The 18,815-nt window shown below is 35.7% G+C and overlaps 1 protein-coding gene across 2 annotated transcripts in view; it reads left to right on the top strand.

Moving 5' to 3' along the window:
- Positions 1 to 18,815, top strand: part of SLC30A6 (solute carrier family 30 member 6) — a 45,741-nt gene that overhangs the window by 12,182 nt on the left and 14,744 nt on the right. The window contains exons 3-9 of one of the 2 annotated variants that reach the window (XM_046662597.1): positions 476 to 560; positions 1,761 to 1,803; positions 2,837 to 2,902; positions 14,279 to 14,359; positions 15,089 to 15,124; positions 15,848 to 15,942; positions 18,637 to 18,685. In XM_046662597.1, coding sequence (XP_046518553.1) covers positions 476 to 560; positions 1,761 to 1,803; positions 2,837 to 2,902; positions 14,279 to 14,359; positions 15,089 to 15,124; positions 15,848 to 15,942; positions 18,637 to 18,685 — 455 coding nt within the window. The remainder of the gene's footprint in view (positions 1 to 475; positions 561 to 1,760; positions 1,804 to 2,836; positions 2,903 to 14,278; positions 14,360 to 15,088; positions 15,125 to 15,847; positions 15,943 to 18,636; positions 18,686 to 18,815) is intronic. The other variant, XM_046662599.1, reaches the window with a different exon arrangement.

Genomic DNA, 18,815 nt, shown 5'->3' with positions numbered 1-18,815 from the left:
GGTGGGGGCATAACTGTGTTTTCGTATAATTTCAAACTTATAGAAAAGTTTCCAAATTAGTATAAGGAACTCTCTTATGCCCTTTACTCAGATTCACGAGTTGCTTTACATTTTGCCCGATTTGCTTTGTCATTGTCTCTATATACATACTTAGGGAGACAAAATGATATTCAAAGGGAGACAAAATGATATTCAAATATATGCATATTTTTCTCAACTATTTCAGAGTTTGTGTTTCAGAATTTATTTTCTCTTGAATAATTCCCCTTCTGAAGTGATTCTTTTAAATTTATATATTATAATTAGGACTTGGTTGATGATAATTTTGGTAGATTTAGAAAATGTGACACTGACTTTTTGAAGGAAGTTGTGCTTACTCCTTTGAATATCAGAGTGTTGAGTATTACAGCAACTTGAACAGACCCAGTGAAGCTTATCAGCACTATAAAAATAAGAATGATTTTCTTTTTCACAGTCCTGGAAGATATTGCTCTTTGGTGCAATAAACTTAACATGTACAGGCTTCCTGCTTATGTGGTGCAGTTCCACTAACAGTATAGGTATGTCACCATTCTTATTTTTATGAAGTTAATTATTACTTTCACTTTTATTCTGATTTTTTTTTTTTTTTTTGAGGAAGATTAGCCCTGAGCTAACTGCTGCCAATCCTCCTCTTTTAGTGAGGAAGACTGGCCCTGAGCTAACATCTGTGCCCATCTTCCTCTACTTTATATGTGGGATACCTGCCACAGCTTGGCTTTGCCAAGCAGTGTCATGTCCTCACCCGGGATCCAACTGGAGAACCCCAGGCCGCCGAAGCAAAATGTGCACGCTTAACTGCTGCGCCATCAGTCTGGCCCCATATTCTGATTTTAAAGAAACATATATCTTCCTTTGCATAGAATATATTATTCTGAAATATAACTCAAAAGATTTAATGAGAGAATCTATTTAAAAAGTGCCTTGTAAACTATAAAGTTTGGTTCAATTGTTAGATATTATCATTTTATTTTATTACTATTTTTGGTGAGGACGATTGGCCCTGAGCTAACATCTGTGCCAGTCTTCCTCTCTTTTGTATATGAGATGCCACCACAGCGTGGTTTGATGAGCGGTGTGTAGGTCCACACCTGGGATCCGAACCTACAAACTGCAGGCTGCTGAGACGGAGCGTGTGGACTTAACCACTACACCACTTGGCCAGCCCCTAGGCATTGTCATTTTTGTTGTTTTTTTAAAAAAAAGACCTGTTATTTTTTTTTAAAACTTGAAATCCATTTGAAACACTGAGATTCCTTTTTAATCTGCTAGATTAGTACTTTGATTTATGCAAAGTATAAGATCTTGAGATTATTGGATTTTCCTTGAAAAGGGAAATCTTTAATATTTTTCTTGCGTCTTGCTTGACCTCTTATATTTTTATTACCATTTTTTTCATTTTGCTATTTAAAGAATACGTGTAAAATAGTACGCAGATGACAGAAGAAGGCAAAAAAAAAAAAAGGTCATAGGGCTTTTGATCATATGCTGCTTCATTTTTCCTGATGGAGAAATAAGGTTCTAAAGTAAGCTTTTGTGTTAACCAACTGGCTATATATATTAATCAAATTTACTAGATAATTACTAGCAAATGAGGTTAATCAGTGAATCATAATTTTTTTTGGTAATGGATACCCCTGGTATGAACAGTTTTGGTGACTTGCTATATTTCCTATCAATAGATTCAGTAACATTTTAACAATCTTTTTGTTGTTTTGCAGCTTTAACTGCCTACACTTACCTGACCATTTTTGACCTTTTTAGGTAAGTTTTAAAAAATTTCCGTAATGTTTTGAAGCTGGTAAGTTATTTCTTGCACCAAATTTATGAAGTTTCTTTGCTTAAAGGAAAATAATCTGTGAAATATGTAAAATTATCAGCATACAACATATACACACTGTAACAATTAGAAGATAGACTGGAAGAAAATATCCTATTTATATAACAACAGAAAAGATAATAGCCAGATATTAGGTCAGGTGTTTCAGGTGCCTACTTGTAGATGAGTCAGCTGTGGCCAGGGAGCAGGGTCATGTAAAAACATACCAATTCCTACTGTGACTGTGTAGATGGGAAAAGAAATGAGGGACATTAATAACTGAGAAGTGAGTAATTGTGAGCTAGGGAGACAACCTATTGGCTCCCTGCTTCATAGAGCCTTTCATATTTCCATATAAGTGTTGCAAAATACTTACACCTTGATGTCTTCAGTTCCATGCCATAGAAGTATAAGAATGTCTTTTCATCAATCACGTAACTCAATCTACTTTATTGGTCTAAAACAGATAGTTCCCTGCGTTTCACACTGTAGTAAGTTTCAGAGTGAATCTTCACTATACTTGGAAAATGAACATAATTTTATCCCATCCAGGATGTTGTCAAGGTACTGTTAATATTTAGTTTAACTTTTAACAAAGATTAAATAAAGTTTATCAATGTTAAAATTTATTATGTATGCCCAGAATAAAATATATTGCTATTACTGTGTCATTTTTTGCATGCTCAGTTATGGAAACCATTTAGGGTAGATAACTTACTGAGTAGAGTAAGTATGGGTTTAGGTTCTGTTTAACTGACTTAATGATGTATCGTAACTCCTTGCAGTTTCTCCACATGTTAAAACTGTCACATTAAAATGCTTGTTGTGATTAGATGATAAATTATTAGAATAACTTATTTATTCTGTGCAAACAGTGATAACTTTCAGCAACTTAAGAATTCTGAAAGCTTAATTTCTTTCTGCGTTTTCTCCTCTAACTCTAGTTCTAATGCTAAATTTATTTTCATTTTTACTTAGTTTAATGACATGTTTAATAAGTTACTGGGTAATGATGAGGAAACCTAGCCCTGTCTATTCATTTGGGTAAGTTCAAATTATTTTATTTTCTGCTGATTTATTGCTATTAAAATAGTAGTTATATTAGGCAGTAAAGAGCTAGTTAGGGTATTTCTAGAAAATAAACTCTGCCTAGTCAGTGGAATGGTGATCAAATAGTGAAAGTAGATAGAACAGCATATTCCAAATGGAGTCTAGGTAAGAAACATGAATATTTAAATTTAAATCATATTAAATGTTTACATTAGGTTCTTTTCTATTTTATAAAACAAATATTAACATAAAATGTTCACATTCAGTTCTTTAATATTTTGGTTATCTTTTATTTTAGTTAGAGAAAATACAAAGGATTTTCATGTAAGCGTATCTTAACATTAATGAAGGGGTAGAGTTGTATTTTTATCTTAAGACTGGGTTTGTGATAGCAATGGATTAACCAAGAATTTGAGACTTCTGTTTCTACAGTTTTAGAAATTCCTGAAAATTGAAAGTTGGAAGATAATCTTCTATGTTAGAGGTTTTTTAATATATTAGAAAAAAATGAATTTCTTTCAGGTTCAAGGAAACAAGTTAAAGGAAGAATTTAACTTTGGTAAAGAAACTCTTAGACCCAACTTACCCTTCGTCTCCACCATACTTTCATTGGGATTATGTTCTTTTGAACAAAATCAGATTTTATTTCCTTAAACAATGGGACAAAGTAAATATGAAATTTTAATGCAAAATGAAGATATTTATAAATGTCAGTGAAATTTGATTGAGTTGGACTCTTACTATGATAATCAGCTGTAAAGTATAGATATCTATATATGAAAATCTATTACTCTGAGTCAAGGCTTTTTCTTGTAAATGACAGAAATCCAACTCAAACCATGGGGAAAAAAAGGAAGACTTTGGTAATTTATGTAACCAGAATTTGGGAAGACTGAGGTAACTGGCAGAGGGACTAGAACACTTGGGACATGTCCTTCTATTTCCTCTCAGGCCTCTTTTCTCTGCGTATCAGGTTCAGTTTTTCAGACCACTTTTCTCTACCCTTCTGGAGTGATAAATTCTAGTGACACCTTAACTTAAACCTTCTCACCTTCATCCTAGTGAGGAAAGGACTCTTTCCCAGCTCTAGTTCAGAAAATCATGAGAAAGAACTGTTGATTGGTCCGGCTTGTAATAGATGTTAGTCTTTAGATCATTTACTGTGTCCAGGAGACAAAGTCGAGTAGGGACATGACAGCTCCCCTTGTGACTCACTTGCTTAGAGTGAGCAAGAAAGGAGAGGGCAATTAAACGGTAAAATTAAACATTCAAATATAATTGCAGTCAATCACATAGCTTCAAATGTCATTTATATTTAGTAATTCTAAAATCCAGTTCTTTAGCCCTAAAATCTATCTTGTTTTAGGCTACCTTCTTGACAGCTTCACACATGTCTAATTGGTATCTTAAACTTAGGCTAGAATTCTTGTTTTCTTCCCCAAAAACCTGTTCCTCTGTTTTTCCCATCTCAGTAAATACACCAGCTCTCTGTTGCTCAAGCAAAATCCATGATTATTCTCTCATTACCACAGTTATCCATCAGCAAGTTATGTCAGGGTAACCTACAAACACATCTAGAATCTACTCTCATCCCCATTTCTATCCCCACTGCTACCATCCTAACCAAGCTACCTTCATTTCTTGCCTTAACCAATGTCCAGCATCCTGACTGGTCCCCATGCTTCTGTTCTTCCCCGCATAGTCAATTCTCCATATAGCAGCCAGAGTGTTTTCCTTTTTAAGCCTAAATCACTCTCCTCCTGAAAACCATCCAGTTGTTTCCTGTCATACTTAGAATAAAATCCTGACTCCTTTCTCTAATTCACAAAGCCCTTATATGAGCTGGACTGTGCCTGCTTCTCTTCGTTACTACTCTCATGCCCTCTATACCACACTGTCTTTCTCTCTGTAATTGTAACAGCTAACTTCTTCCTGCCTTAGGGCCGTTGTACAGGCTATTCTCTCTGCTTCAAATGCTCTTCACCTGATCTTTGCAAGATGACCTCTGTCTTGTTATTCTGACCTTAATGTCACTAAATACTAATGTCATTAAATGACTGGGTCCAATCTAAAATAAATTCTAAAATAGACCACCTAGTTAGCCTCTTGTCATGTCATACTACTCTAATTCTGTGTATAGGATTTACCAGAACTTATAAATTATGTCACTCTGTCTCCACCTTTAAAATATAAATTTTATGGTAGCAAGGACCACATCTTGTTCTGTCTTATATCCTTGTGCAGTTTGATGAATTTTAAAAATGAATTTACCTGTATAACTTCTATGTAGATCATAGTATAAAACATTGCAAGTTCCTCAAAAGCCTCTCTTCATGTGAAGTCAGAGTCAAACCTTGACAAAAGTAACTGGTATTCTGACTGCTTTCATTGCAGATTATTATCGCCTGTTTTTAAAGTCATATAAATGGGATTACAGTATATACTCTCATATACCAGTAATTCATTCTAGTTCATTGCGCTAATATTCCATTATATGGATATACCACAGTTTGTTTATATGTTAAACTGTTGAAAGGCGGTTAGGTGATTTTCAGCTTTTAGCTATTATAAATAAAACTACTCATGAGCATTATTGCACGTCTTTTGGTGTGTAAGACTTTATGTTGGGTATATGTCTTTGTGAGAAATTAGTCATAGGATTTGCATATGTTCATCATTAGAAGATAAGATAATACCAAACAGTTTTCCAGAGTGATTTTTCCAGTTTACACTCCCATTGGCAGGGGAGGAGAGTTCCAGCTGTTTCATGTGCTTACCAACAGTTGGTATTGTCTTTTTTCTTTTTTTCTTTTAAGCCATTCCAGGTATGCAGTGGTATCTCATTATAGTTTTAAGTTATTTTCCTGTTGACTAATTGAGCACTTTTTGTATGTTTATTAGCCATTCAGATTACCTCTTTTATGAAATGCTTGTTAAGGTGTTTTACCCATTTTTAAATTAGGTTTCCTGTTTTTTTCTTATTGATCTGTAGGAGTTCTTTATATATAAATATCTTCTCTCACTCTTAGTTGCCTTTCACTCTCTTAATAGTTTCTTCTGATAAATGAAACAAATTCAATTTCAATGACAAATTTATCAGTCTTATCCTTTATGGTTAATATTTTTGTCTACTTGTCAAGAAACCTTGGCCAGCCCCAACGTCATAAAGTTATTCTGCTCTATTATTAGCTAAAAGTCTTATTTTTTTTTCATATTTTTATTTCTAAATCAACTTATTAAGGTATAATTTACAAGCAATAAAGTGCACCATTTTTAAATGTAAAGTAGATGACTTTTGACAAATGTAAACACTCACGTTAACACCACCACATGGTAGGAGTATATCCATTTTACTTTTCTATTCAAAGGCCAGATTTAGGCTCTATCTATATTCTCTTCATACTTATATTTTATTTCTTTTCCTTCTGCTCTTTATTATTTGTTTTTATTATATAGTTCCTTCTGACGATATGAGGGAGAAAGGTTCCATTCCTCTCCCCTAGCATCTGGTGGTTTTCTGGCAATCTTTGGAGTTCCATGGCTTATAGATGCATCACCCCAATCTGTCCTCATCTTCACATGGCATTCTCCCTGTATGTATGTCTGTCTCTGTGTCTGAACTAAGTCTTATTTTTTGACCTTTCTTTTCTTTTTATTTTTTATTTTGTTGAGGTCATATTGGTTTGTAACATGTAATTTCAGGTGTACATTATTATATTATCACTTTCTGTAAAGACTGCATCGGACTTACTACCAGTAGTATAATTTGTATCTGTCACCTACATGTGTATCCTTTTACCTCTTTCGCCTCCCCCGCTTCCCCTCTTGTAACAACTACTCTGTTCTCTTTGTCCATGTTTTTATCTTCCACATATAAGTGAAATCATGCAGTGTTTGTCTTTCTCTGTCTAGCTTATTTTGCTTAACATAATACCCTCAAGGTCCATCCATGTTGTTGCAAATGGGACAGTTTTGTCTTTTTTTATGGCTGAGTCGTGTTCCATGGTATATATATACAGCGTCCTCTTTATCCAATCATCAGTCAGTGGGCACTTGGGTAACTACCAGGTCTTTACTATTGTGGATAATGCTGCAGTGAACATAGGGATGCATAAGTCTCTTTGAATGTTGATTTCATGTTCTTTGGATAGATACCCAGTAGTGGAAGAGCTGGGTCATATGGTATTTCTACTTTTAATTTTTTGAGAAATCTCCATACTGTTTTTCAAAGTGGCTGTACCAGTTCGCATTCCCACCAGCAGTGATGAGGGCTCCCTTTTTCTCCACATCCTCTCCAACACTCACTGTTTCTTATCTTGTCTTGTTAATTATAGCCATTCTGACGGGTGTAAGGTAATATCTCGTTGTAGTTTTGATTTGCATTTCCCTAATAATTAGTGTCATAGAACATCTTTTCATCTGTCTGTTGGCCATCTGTGTATCTTTTTTGGAAAAATGTCTGTTCATCTCCTCTGCTCATTTTTTGACCAGGTTGTTTTTTGTTGTTGAGTTATATGAGTTCTTTAAATATTTTGGAAATTAGCCTCTTGTCAGATAGATGATTTGCAGATATTTTCTACCTGTTGGTGGGTTGTCTTTTCATTTTGTTGATGATTTCCTTTGCCTTGCAGGAGCTTTTTAGTGTAATGTAGTCCCATTTGTTTCTTTTTTTCTTTTATTTCCCTTGCCTGAGTTGACATGGTATTCGAAAAGATGCTATTAAGACCAAGTCAAAAGAGTGTACTGCATATATTTTCTTCTAGGAGTTTTATGGTTTCAGGTCTTAGATTCAAGTCTTTAATCCACTTTGAGTTAATTTTTGTACATAGTATAAGATAATGCTCTACTTTCATTCTTTTGCATGTGGCTGTCCAGTTTTCCCAGCACCATTTATTGAAGAGACTTTCCTTTCTCCATTGTATGTTCTTGGCTTCTTTGTCAAAGATTATGTTTTATTTCTGGGCTTTCAATTCTGTTGCATTGGTCTGTTTATCTGTTTTTGTGCTGGTACCATGCTGGTGGGTTTTTTTGTTTTGTTTTGTTTTGAGGAAGATTGGCCCTGAGCTAACATCTGCCACCAATCCTCCTCTTTTCGCTGAGGAAGACTGGCCCTGAGCTAACATCTGTGCCCATCTTCCTCACTTTATATGTGGGATACCTGTCACAGCATGGTTTGACAAGCAGTGCGTAGGTCCACACCTGGCAAACCCCTGGGTGCCTAAGCAGAATGTGCAAACTTAACCACTGTGCCTCCAGGCCAGCCCCCAGTACCATGCTATTTTGATTACTGTAGCTTTGTAGTATATTTTGAAGTCAGGGCTTGTGATGCCTCCAGCTTTGTTCTTTTTTCTCAGGATTGTTTTAGCTATTCGGGGTCCTTTGTTGTTCCATATAACTTTTAGGATTCTTTGTTCTATTTCCATGAAGAATGTCATTCGGATTCTGATTGGGTGCATTAAATTGGTAGATTGCTTAGGTTCTATGGATATTTTAACTATGTTTATTCTTCCAATCCATGTGCATGGAATATCTTTCCATTTCTTTATGTCTTATTCAATTTCTTTCAATAATGTCTTATAGTTTTCAGTTTATAGGTCTTTCACCTCCTTAGTTAAATTTAGTCCTAGGTATTTTATTCTTTTTGTTGTGATTCTATGTAGGATCGTATTCTTGACTTCTCTCTCTGCTGGTTCTTTATTAGTGTAGAGAAATGCAACTGATTTTAGTAAGTTGATTTTGTACCCTGTAACTTTGCTCTAGTTGTTGATTATTTCTAATCATTTTCTGGTGGATTCTTTAGGGTTTTCTATATATAGAATCATGTCATCTGCAAACAGTGAGAGTTTCACTTCTTCCTTTCCAATTTGGATACCTTTTATTTCTTTTTTTGCCTTATTGCTCTGGTCAAAACTTCCAGTACTGTGTTGAATAGGAGTGGTGAGAGTGGGCACCCTTGTCTTGTTCCTGTTCTCAGAGGGATGGCTTTCAGTTTTTCACCATTAAGTATGATGTTGGCAGTGGGTTTGTCATATATAGCCTTATGTTGAGGTATTTTCCTTCTATACCCATTTTATTGAGAGTTTTTAATATAAATGGCTGTTGGATCTTGTCAAATGCTTTCTCTGCATCTATTGAGATGATCATGTGCTTTTTATCCCTCATTTTGTTAATGTGATGTATCACATTGATTGATTTGCAGATGTTGACCCATCCCTGCATCCCTGATATAAATCCCAGTTGATTATAGTACATGCTCCTTTTAATGTAATGCTCTATTTGGTTTGCCAATATTTTGTTGAGGATTTTTACATCTCTCTTCATCCGCGATATTGACCAGTACTTTTCCTTCTTTCTGTTGTCCTTGTCTCATTTTGGCATCAGGGTAGCATTGGCCTCCTAGAATGAGTTAGGAAGAGTTCCGTCTTCTTCATTTTTTTGGGATAGTGTGAAAAGGATAGATACTAAATCTTCTTTGAATGTATGGTAGAATTCTCCAGAGAAGCCATCTGGTTGTGAAGTTTTGTTTTTTGGGGGGTTTTTGATTACTGTTTCAATCTCTTTATTTGTGATTATTCTATTCAGATTCACTATCTCTTCTTGATTCAGTTTTGGGAGGTTGTATGAGTCTAAGAGTTTCTCCGTTTCTTCTATGTTGTCCAGTTTGTTGGCATGTAGTTTTCATAGTGTTCTGTTGTAATGTTTTGTATTTCTGTAGTATCCATTGTAATTTCTCTTCTTTTTTTTGAATTTTATTTATTTCAGCCTTCTGTATTTTTTCTTAGTGAGTATGGCTAAGGATTTGTCAATTTTGTTTATCTTCTCAAAGAACCAGCTCTTTGTTTCATTGATTCTTTCTATTTGTTTTTAATCTCTATTTCATTTATTGCTGCTCTAATTTGTATTATTTCCCTCCTTCTGCTGATTCTGAGCTTTGTTTGTTCTTCTTTTTCTAGTTCTCTTAGGTGTACTTTAAGATTATTTATTTGAGATTTTTCTTCTTTGTTGAGGTAGGCCTCTATTGCTATAATTTCCATCTTGGAACTGCTTTTGCTGCATTCCATAAGAGTTGGTATGTTGTGTTTTCATTTTCATTTGTTGCTAGGTATTTTTTGATTTCTCCTTTGATTTCTTCATTGATCCAATTGTTGTTAATAGCATATTGTTTAGTCTCCACATACTGGAGACTTTCCTAGCCTTTTTCTTAAGTTGATTTCTATAGTGCTAGTTTCTATAGCACTGTGGTCAGAAAAGATGCTTGATATGATTTCAGTCTTCTTAAATTTATCGAGGCTTGCCTTGTTTCCCAGCATAGGTCTGTCTTTGAGTATTTTCCATGTGCACTTGAGAAGAATGTGTGTTCTGCTGTTTTTTGCTAGAATGTTCTCTATATATCTATTAAGTCCATCTGGTCTAGTGTTTCATTTAAGGTCACTGTTTCATTGTTGACTTTGTGTCTGGATGGTCTATTCATTGATGTAAGTGGGATGTTGAGGTCCCCTACTAATATTGTGTTAGTGTCAATTTCTCCCTTTAGGTCTGTTAATACTTGCTTTATATACTTTGGTGCTCCTGTATTAGGTGCATATATATTCATAAGTCTTATGTCCTCTTGGTGGAAAGTCCCTTTTATCATTATATACTGCCTCTCTTGTTCTCTCACTACCTTTTTTATCCTGAAGTCTGCTTTGTATTATATAAGTATGGCAACACCTGCTTTCTTTTGCTTGCCACTTGCTTGGAGTATCGTCTTCCATCTCTTCACTCTGAGCCTGTGTTTGTCTTTAGAGCTGAGATGTATTTCCTGGAGGCAAGATATTGTTGGGTCTTGTTTTTCAGTCCATTCAGGCACTCTGTGTCTTTTGATTGGAGAATTCAATCCATTTACATTTAGAATGATTATTAATATATGAGGGGCTAATACTGCCATTTTATCTCTTGTTTTCTGGTTGTTCTATATTTCCATTGTTTCTTTTTCCTTATATTTCTGACTACCATTGCAGTTTGGTGGTTTCTGTGATAGTTTTCTCATTATTTATGATTTCTGGCTTTGCTCTGATTTTTTGTTTAGTGGTTACCATGAGGTTTGTATAAAAGAGCGCATAGGTGAGGTAGTCCATTTTTTGATAGCCTCTTATCTCCATTACCCTAAGCAGGTTCCATCCCTTTTCTCTTCTCCTTCTGAGTTATTGTCATCACAAATTGTTCTTTTCTGTGTTGTGAGTTTGTGACTAAATTGAAATGTTTATAGTTATTTTTGATGCTTTCCTCCCTTTGTCTTTCATGTTATAGTTCACTGTTCACTGACCTGTTCTGATACAGAGCTGCAATTTTCTGATTCTGTCTGTCTACTTATCTCCTTGCTCAAGATTTTGTAAACTTTTGCCTTTTAGTTTAAGATGGGAGGGCTCCTTTCAACATTTCTTGTAAGGCAGGCCTTGTGGCGATGAACTGCCTCACCTTTTGTTTATCTGGGAAAGCTTTTATTTCTCCATCATATCTGAAGGATAGTTTCACTGGATAAAATATTCTTGGATGAAAGTTTTTGTCTTTCAGTATTTTGAATATATCATTCTATTCTCTCCTAGCCTGGAAGTTTTCTGCTGAGAAATCCGCTGAAAGCCTGATAGGGATTTCTTTGTAGGTTATTTTCTTCTGCCTTGCTACCCTTAATATTTTTTCTTTGTCATTGACTTTTGCCAGTTTTAATAGTATATGCCTTTGAGAAGGCCTTTTTGCATTGATGTAATTAGGAGTTTTATTAGCTTCATGTACTTGTAAGTCTAGTTTCTTCCCCAGGTTTTGGAAGTTCTCAGGTGTTATTTCTTTAAACAAACTCTCTGCTCCTTTCTCCCCCTCCTCTCCCTCTGGAATATGTATAATCCATATGTTGATTTTTGTAACTGAGTTGGATATTTCTCAAAGAATTTCTTAATTTTTTAAAAATCTGAGTTCTCTCTCCTCCTCCACCTGAAGCATTTCTATATTTCTATCTTCTAAATCACTAATTCTGTCCTCCACGATGTCAGCTCTGTTTTTTATGGATTCTTGATTATTTTTTATCAGGTTAATTGTGTTCTTCATATCGAGAATTTCTGTTTGGGTTTTTTTAAGAGTTTAATCTCTTTGGTGAAGTCATCTTTCTGCTCATTAATTTTATTCCTGAGCTCATTGAACTGTCTTGAGTTTTTTTGTAACTTGTTGAGTTTCTTTATGATAACTATTTTGAATTCTTTGTCATTTAGATTGTAAATTTCTGTGAGTTCAGAGTCAGCTTCTGTAGACTTGTCGTTTTCCTTCTGCTCTGAAGTGTTAATGTAGTTCTTCATGGTGTTTGATGAACTGATCCTTTGCTGGTGCATTTGTGGTAGTATCATATCTCAGATTCCACCTGCCACCACTGGTGGTGGCAGGAGCTATGTTTTCTGATCCCGCTCTGTCCTCTGAAAGTTGTCCCAGTAGGACTTCTTTGCATTTGTGCACTGGCTGCAGCCACTTGGCAGGTCACACATACATGTGCATGTGGGCCTCTGTGCTCCACTGGCGGGTCACTCTGATGTGGGACCACAGCCCTTGGCAGGGGAGCAGCCAGTCTGGTGTGCTAGGTTGGAGGGGAGGGGCACTTTCTTTCATGTTCTGGCTAGCTTGTTGCTTGTGGGTGGCTTGGCTGAGCTGCTGCCCTTGGTGGGGGCTCCTCCATGGGGCCTGAGTCCTGCCACTCAGTGGGGAGTATTCCCACAGGTGGATCTGCTGTGGCGTGGTGGGCACTCCTGTGAGCCAAGCTGCAACTCTGAAAGCATTCTTCTGTGTCGGGCTGCCCCCACCTCCTCCTACAGCCACACCAACTGCTGTGTAAGGACCTATGACCTAGATTGCTGCCACTGGTGAGGGGAAGGGGTGTACTCACCTAGTTCCACGCCCTCCCAGGGATCCAGTCCACCCACCTTCAGATGCATGGCTACATTGATCTCTCAGACATTCTTTTGTGCTGTGCAGGGAATCTTCTCTTGGTTAATGAATGTCCATTTAGTTGTAACTTAGAGGAGAGACAAAGGGAACAACTCACTCCACTATGTTGCTGACGTCACTCTGCCCTTTCACACTTAAGTCTACAATCAAACTGGAATTGATTTTTGAGTGTGGGTTGAGGTACAGGTCAAGGCACATTTGTTTCTATATAGCTATTCAATTGATAAAAAACATAATTTATTGAAAAAACCCTTCTTCTAATGTTTTTATGTGCTACCTTTTTTATGAATCAGGTGACTGAGTATGTGTAGGTCTATTTCTGGATTCTCTTTTCTGTTCAGTTCAGTATATTTGTCTATCCTTACGTTAGTACTATACTACATTAATTACTGTAGTTTTGAAATAAATCTTGATATCTGGTAGTATAGATCTTCTAGCTTTGTTCTTCTTCAACTTATCTTTGCTTTCCTTCACCTTTTGTATTTCCATATGCACTTTAATATCAGCTTAGTTTTCACAGATAGCATTGCCATATTTACGTACTTTTCATACTTTTTTATAACCCATTTTTTTCACTTATATCCTTCCATGTCAATAATATATCTGTTATATTTTTAATAATGCACAATGCTCTGTTGTTCCTTTCAACATTTTTCCTTTATAAAAAGCAATGTGATGAAGATCCTTAATTATTTTATCATCTTTTCTGAAGATAATTCTTTCCTTGAGAATTTTAAAGCATTTATTTTTACCACAAGTATTGAATGCAGTTAAGCTACATGTTATGTAAAAAACTAAGATGAATAAGCAACAGCCCCTTGCCTCCAGCTGATAGGTTACAGATTATAAGACATGCTCATAATTAACTGCAGCTGTGTGTAGAAGTGAGAGACAGTATAATAAGTGGTTAAAATTATGAACTCTGGAGCAAGAGTGCCTGAGTTTGAAAACCTGACTCCTTCACTTGCTAGTAAATGACTATAGTTACTTTTCCTCTTTTGTGTTTCAAGTTCCTTATCTCTTTTTTAAGAAAAAGTGGATAAAGTAACCCTCATAAAGGGGGAGTTGAGATGAGGTAATATATTAAGCACTTTGACCACTGTCTAACACAACATGGGTCAATTGAGTTAGCTATTATTATGATAATGGTTATTTCTAGAAAAATAAGAACTATAAGTGGGTCCTGGGAATATATGTAGTACAAATAGGCACTTTCTAAAAAATTTGTGATGTGCATTGTTTATCATCATTCTAGAAATTCTGTAGTCTGTTCTAACAGTGTTTGGTTTATAGTAGGCATATATGTGTATTAAGTGAGTGAGTAAATAAATGCATGCAAATGTGTTCTAGAGATACTGGTTTGTGAACTGAAAGAATTATGCTGATCTAATTTTCTGATTTCAGATTTGAAAGATTAGAAGTCCTAGCTGTATTTGCCTCCACAGTCTTGGCACAATTGGGAGCTCTCTTTATATTAAAAGAAAGGTACATTTGTATACGATGTTACTGTCATTGTAAAGACCACCTATGCCACCTTTGGGGACATGAAAGAATCCAGTAAGACATATGTGGTTTGAAAGGTATACAAATTAAGATGAGCAGTACTGGAGTTTTTTTGATAGTACAATTTCTTTACATTTCAGATTTTTCTCCCTTCTTTTATTACCCTCTTTAATGCTACTAAATCCAACCATAGGTAGGTGTGAATGAAAGGAAAGGATTCAGGGGCCGGCCCCGTGGCTGAGTGGTTAAGTTCGTGCACTCTGCTTTGGCAGCCCAGGGTTCAGATCCTGGGTGTGGATATGGCACAGCTCATTAGGCCATGTTGAGGTGGCGTCCCACATGCCACAACTAGGACCTACAACTAAAGTATACAACTATGTACTGGGGGGATTTGGGGAGAAACAAGCAGAAAAAAAAAGAAGATTGGCAACAGTTGTTAGCTCAGGTGCCAATCTTTTAAAAAAAAAGAAAGGAAGGGATTCACATGTTTTAATGCTTAGTACAAACCCATTGAAATAGGTTTGATAGAGAAAGATTGACATTACATATTGAGGATAATTACGAGTCTCCTTGCCTCATCACTGCTAATAATCAACAGTTGGTTTCATATTCAAAGATTTTGTGAACTTACTAGATTAATTATATATTTAATAAAGCTTTTTAATTTTATAATTTATAGGACTTATTTAATACATTATTTCTTTCTTTTAGTGCAGAACGCTTTTTAGAGCAGCCAGAGATACACACGTAAGATTTTGCTTTTGACGTAATATATAATTTACTACTAAGTTTGATTCCCACTTGTTAATTGGTGTACTATTAAATAATGGTTACTTTGGCCAATATCAGAGTTCAGAGTGTGGCCATATATGTTTCACTGATATTTGTGTTTCACAAACAAAATGCCCAAATCCCAAGACTCCTTCTCTTCACCCTAACTGTTCCCAAGCTCTTATGTTTTTATGCTGCACAGAAAGGTTTTTCTACCCTGGCTTCATGTCCCTCATTATTTCCAGGCCAAGTCAATCCACTAAGCCAACCCTGTCTGGTCTTCTGTAATTTAAAATTTGATCCCCAAAAATCTTTTAGTAGAAAAGGTGGAATTGTTATTATCTACCACATAATTGCCACCTCTGTGGACTTACTCTGATCACTCTAATTCAGGACAGTCTGACCTGTCCAGTGTGCTGTAAACCAAATGCCGTTAGCATTTATACAAGTTTATAACAGCAATTACCTGTAAGAAGAGACTGTTAATGCTAAGAATATGGGTTTTTTTCTGTGCAAGATGGAGCAACATTAGACAGTACATGGGTTATGGGGCTAGAAACCAAGTTCAGATTCTCCTTCTGCCAATACCAAACTGTTGAAGCAGACCACTCCAGCTTCCCATCTCTTAGTCTCTCTACATGCTGAAATTACATATTGATATTACCAAGAAAAAATGATGAATGTTATTGTTCTTTTTAGGGGAAGATTATTAGTTGGAACTTTTGTGGCTCTTTCTTTCAACCTGTTCACGATGCTGTCTGTTCGGAATAAACCTTTTGCTTATGTCTCTGAAGGTATGTTTTTTATTTACCAGTAATGAAAAATCCAATTAATCGATCAGAAAAACAAGTCTTTTTTTTTCATTAACTCATAAATCAACAAGAAAGTATATCCTGAAGAGAAGAGAGAATTACCCCAAAGGTTCTTGTCTTCTCTAAACAGAATTATGAAACAAAATCTAATTATCTCAAGCTTTAAAATAATGTATTATTTAAAAACAGGCATAACTGACATATATATTGAATTATATGTGATAAAGACCCCATGGTGCAGAAGTTAAGTTTGCACATTCCACTTCAGCGGCCGGGGCTTTGCTGGTTCGGATCCTGGGTGCGGACCTACTACCAATTGTCAAGCCATGCTGTGGCAGGCATCACACATATAAAGTAGAGGAAGATGGGCACGAATGTTAGCTCAGGGCCAGTCTTCCTCAGCAAAAGAGTAGCATCGGTGGCAGATGTTAGCACAGGGCTAATCTTCCTCAAAAAAAGAAAAATTACCTTTGACATTCAAAAATTACCAAATAACATGAGTGAGATTTTAGATGTGTAACCTACCTACAAAAAGTCTATTGCAAGCATTTTAGAAGCATCAGTTTACTTAGAATAGTTGATGTGCTCATTGCAAATAATTGTATTCTGTTATTAAATAAGTTTGTTCCCAAGAGCTTCTCTGGCAGTGGTGGGTGGGCGTATATTTGAAAGTAGCAAAGTTTCATTTTTTTGAAATATTCTTTTATTTCAAAATCTGTATAAATTCAGACTGATTTTTCACTTCAGTGGTCTAAATTATTGGCATTTTTTCAGTAATTTCAGTGTTTTGGAATCCCACTAACCCACAAAGGGTTAACCACTGATTGATGGAGAAGTGAGGTAAAAACAAAAACGGGCTGTCTGCACAGACCCACGCTTTGAAGCAGAGATAGATGAGGGTCTTTTTTATTCTTACTGACTTGAACACCCGGTCAGTGGAGAGAAGAAAGCTTTCTGAAATGCTCATTCAAGTTTAAACAACTTCATGAGTGTCATGAAGTATGACTTGCATTTGTATGAATTAGAGTTTAAGAATTACTGTATGAAGTAGAAAATAATGGTATTTGCGATGACCAGAATTATTTTGAAAAAACTTCATAAATTATTAAAATAGTATAATGCTCACTCTAGAAATTTTAAAAAGATACAAAGATTTAGAGACGATATCTCTCGGTAAAGATCAGAAAGACACAGGAAGGGAAGAATGCTGATAATATCACAGCCTAGAGATAATATGTTAACATTTTTATTCCTTTCATTTTTTTCTATGCACATATATGTATATTTTTACATACTTAGAATTGTATGTATTTACAATTTTATGTCTGGCTTTTTTCAGTTAGTGTTATGTCTTGAGTATAGCCTTTCATTAAATACGCTTTGAAAAAATGACTTTTCAATGCTTACTTAATACTGTCATGAATTTTTTTTTTCTTTTTGATGCGGAAGATTGGCCCTGAGCTAACATTGTTGCCAATCTTCCTCTTTTTGCTTGAGGAAGACTGTCCCTGAGCTAACATCTATGCCAGTCTTCCTCTGTTTTGTATGTGGGATGCCTCCACAGCATGGCTCCGCACCTGGGATCCGAACTCATGAACCCAGGGCTGCTGAAGCGGAGTGTGTGAACTTAACCACTATGCCACCAGGCTGGCCCCAATATTTTTTTAACATTAGTCTATTCTTAAATGTTTCCAACTTTTCTGTTATAATCAGCTTCTTTATATCAAATTTCTTGTATGCATTTCTGATTCTTCTTAGGATAAATTCCCAGAGAAGAAATTATAAATGAGTTAAAAACACAACATTTTTAAGTCTTTGATATATATCGCCAAATTTATTTTCAGAAAGGTTATCTAGTTTGTATTTTCATTAGCTGGAAATGAAAGTTCCCAGCAACATCAAGATTTGTGACATCGGTTGAAATTTGAATGGAAAATAATATTGAGTACATTCTGTCTGCCAAACACTGTGCTAAATGCTTTACATAGAATAACTCATTTAATTCTCCCTCTAACCATATGAGGTAAATAATTTTATTATCCCCATTTTTCGCTGAGGCACTGAGAGATTAAATCATGTGCCCCAGGCCACACAGTTAAGGGCAGAGCCGGGTTTGAAGCCAGATATTCTGGCATCAGAGTCTGCTCTTAACTGCTCTGTTATACTGCTTTTGTATAAGGCTTGCCAATCTTTTTTATATCATGGTACACATAAAAAAATGAATATTCCTTTAGCACCTGGGATAAATGTAATGCTTGAGCCTGGAGGCTACTTATCCGGGGACAGTAACTGGCAGGCATCTGCAGGTAGCCAGGTCCCCACTTGGCCTTTCTGAGAGCTGTGGGAATTAATAGGTGTACCTATAACCCATTCTCAGCACACTGGTTAGGAAGCTCTGCTTTATAGTATACAGAGACTTTAAAACGTCAAATTAATGGTAACGATGACATATGTAAGTTCACTAATTCCCTCAGGTCAGCTATATATTGTAGTTAAAATTCTTTTGATTTAGTATCTTAAAGGCATAAAAGAGCAAAAAGTCTAGATATGAGGAGGAACATGTCCTTTTGTAGTGTTATCTGGTCACTGCCAAATTTGTTTTTTAAATTAAAGAAATCAAGTGTTTCCAGTAGTGGTTTATTCTATATAGATAATTTAAGTGTTTTCTTCTTTAAGCTGCTAGTACAAGTTGGCTTCAAGAGCATGTTGCAGATCTTAGTCGAAGGTAAGATATTATGGGGTTTTGTGATGTACATAATTTTTAAAGGAATACACAAGAAATACATCTGTCATGGGAACTTACATTATTCATTGCTGAGGTTACTAGATGAATCAGGGTCTTATCCTCCCTTTAC

Source organism: Equus quagga, chromosome 5, assembly GCF_021613505.1.
Source record: "Equus quagga isolate Etosha38 chromosome 5, UCLA_HA_Equagga_1.0, whole genome shotgun sequence".
Taxonomy (NCBI): domain Eukaryota; kingdom Metazoa; phylum Chordata; class Mammalia; order Perissodactyla; family Equidae; genus Equus; species Equus quagga.
Note: the sequence above shows the minus strand (reverse complement) of the source record. Positions and strands in the feature narration are given on the sequence as shown.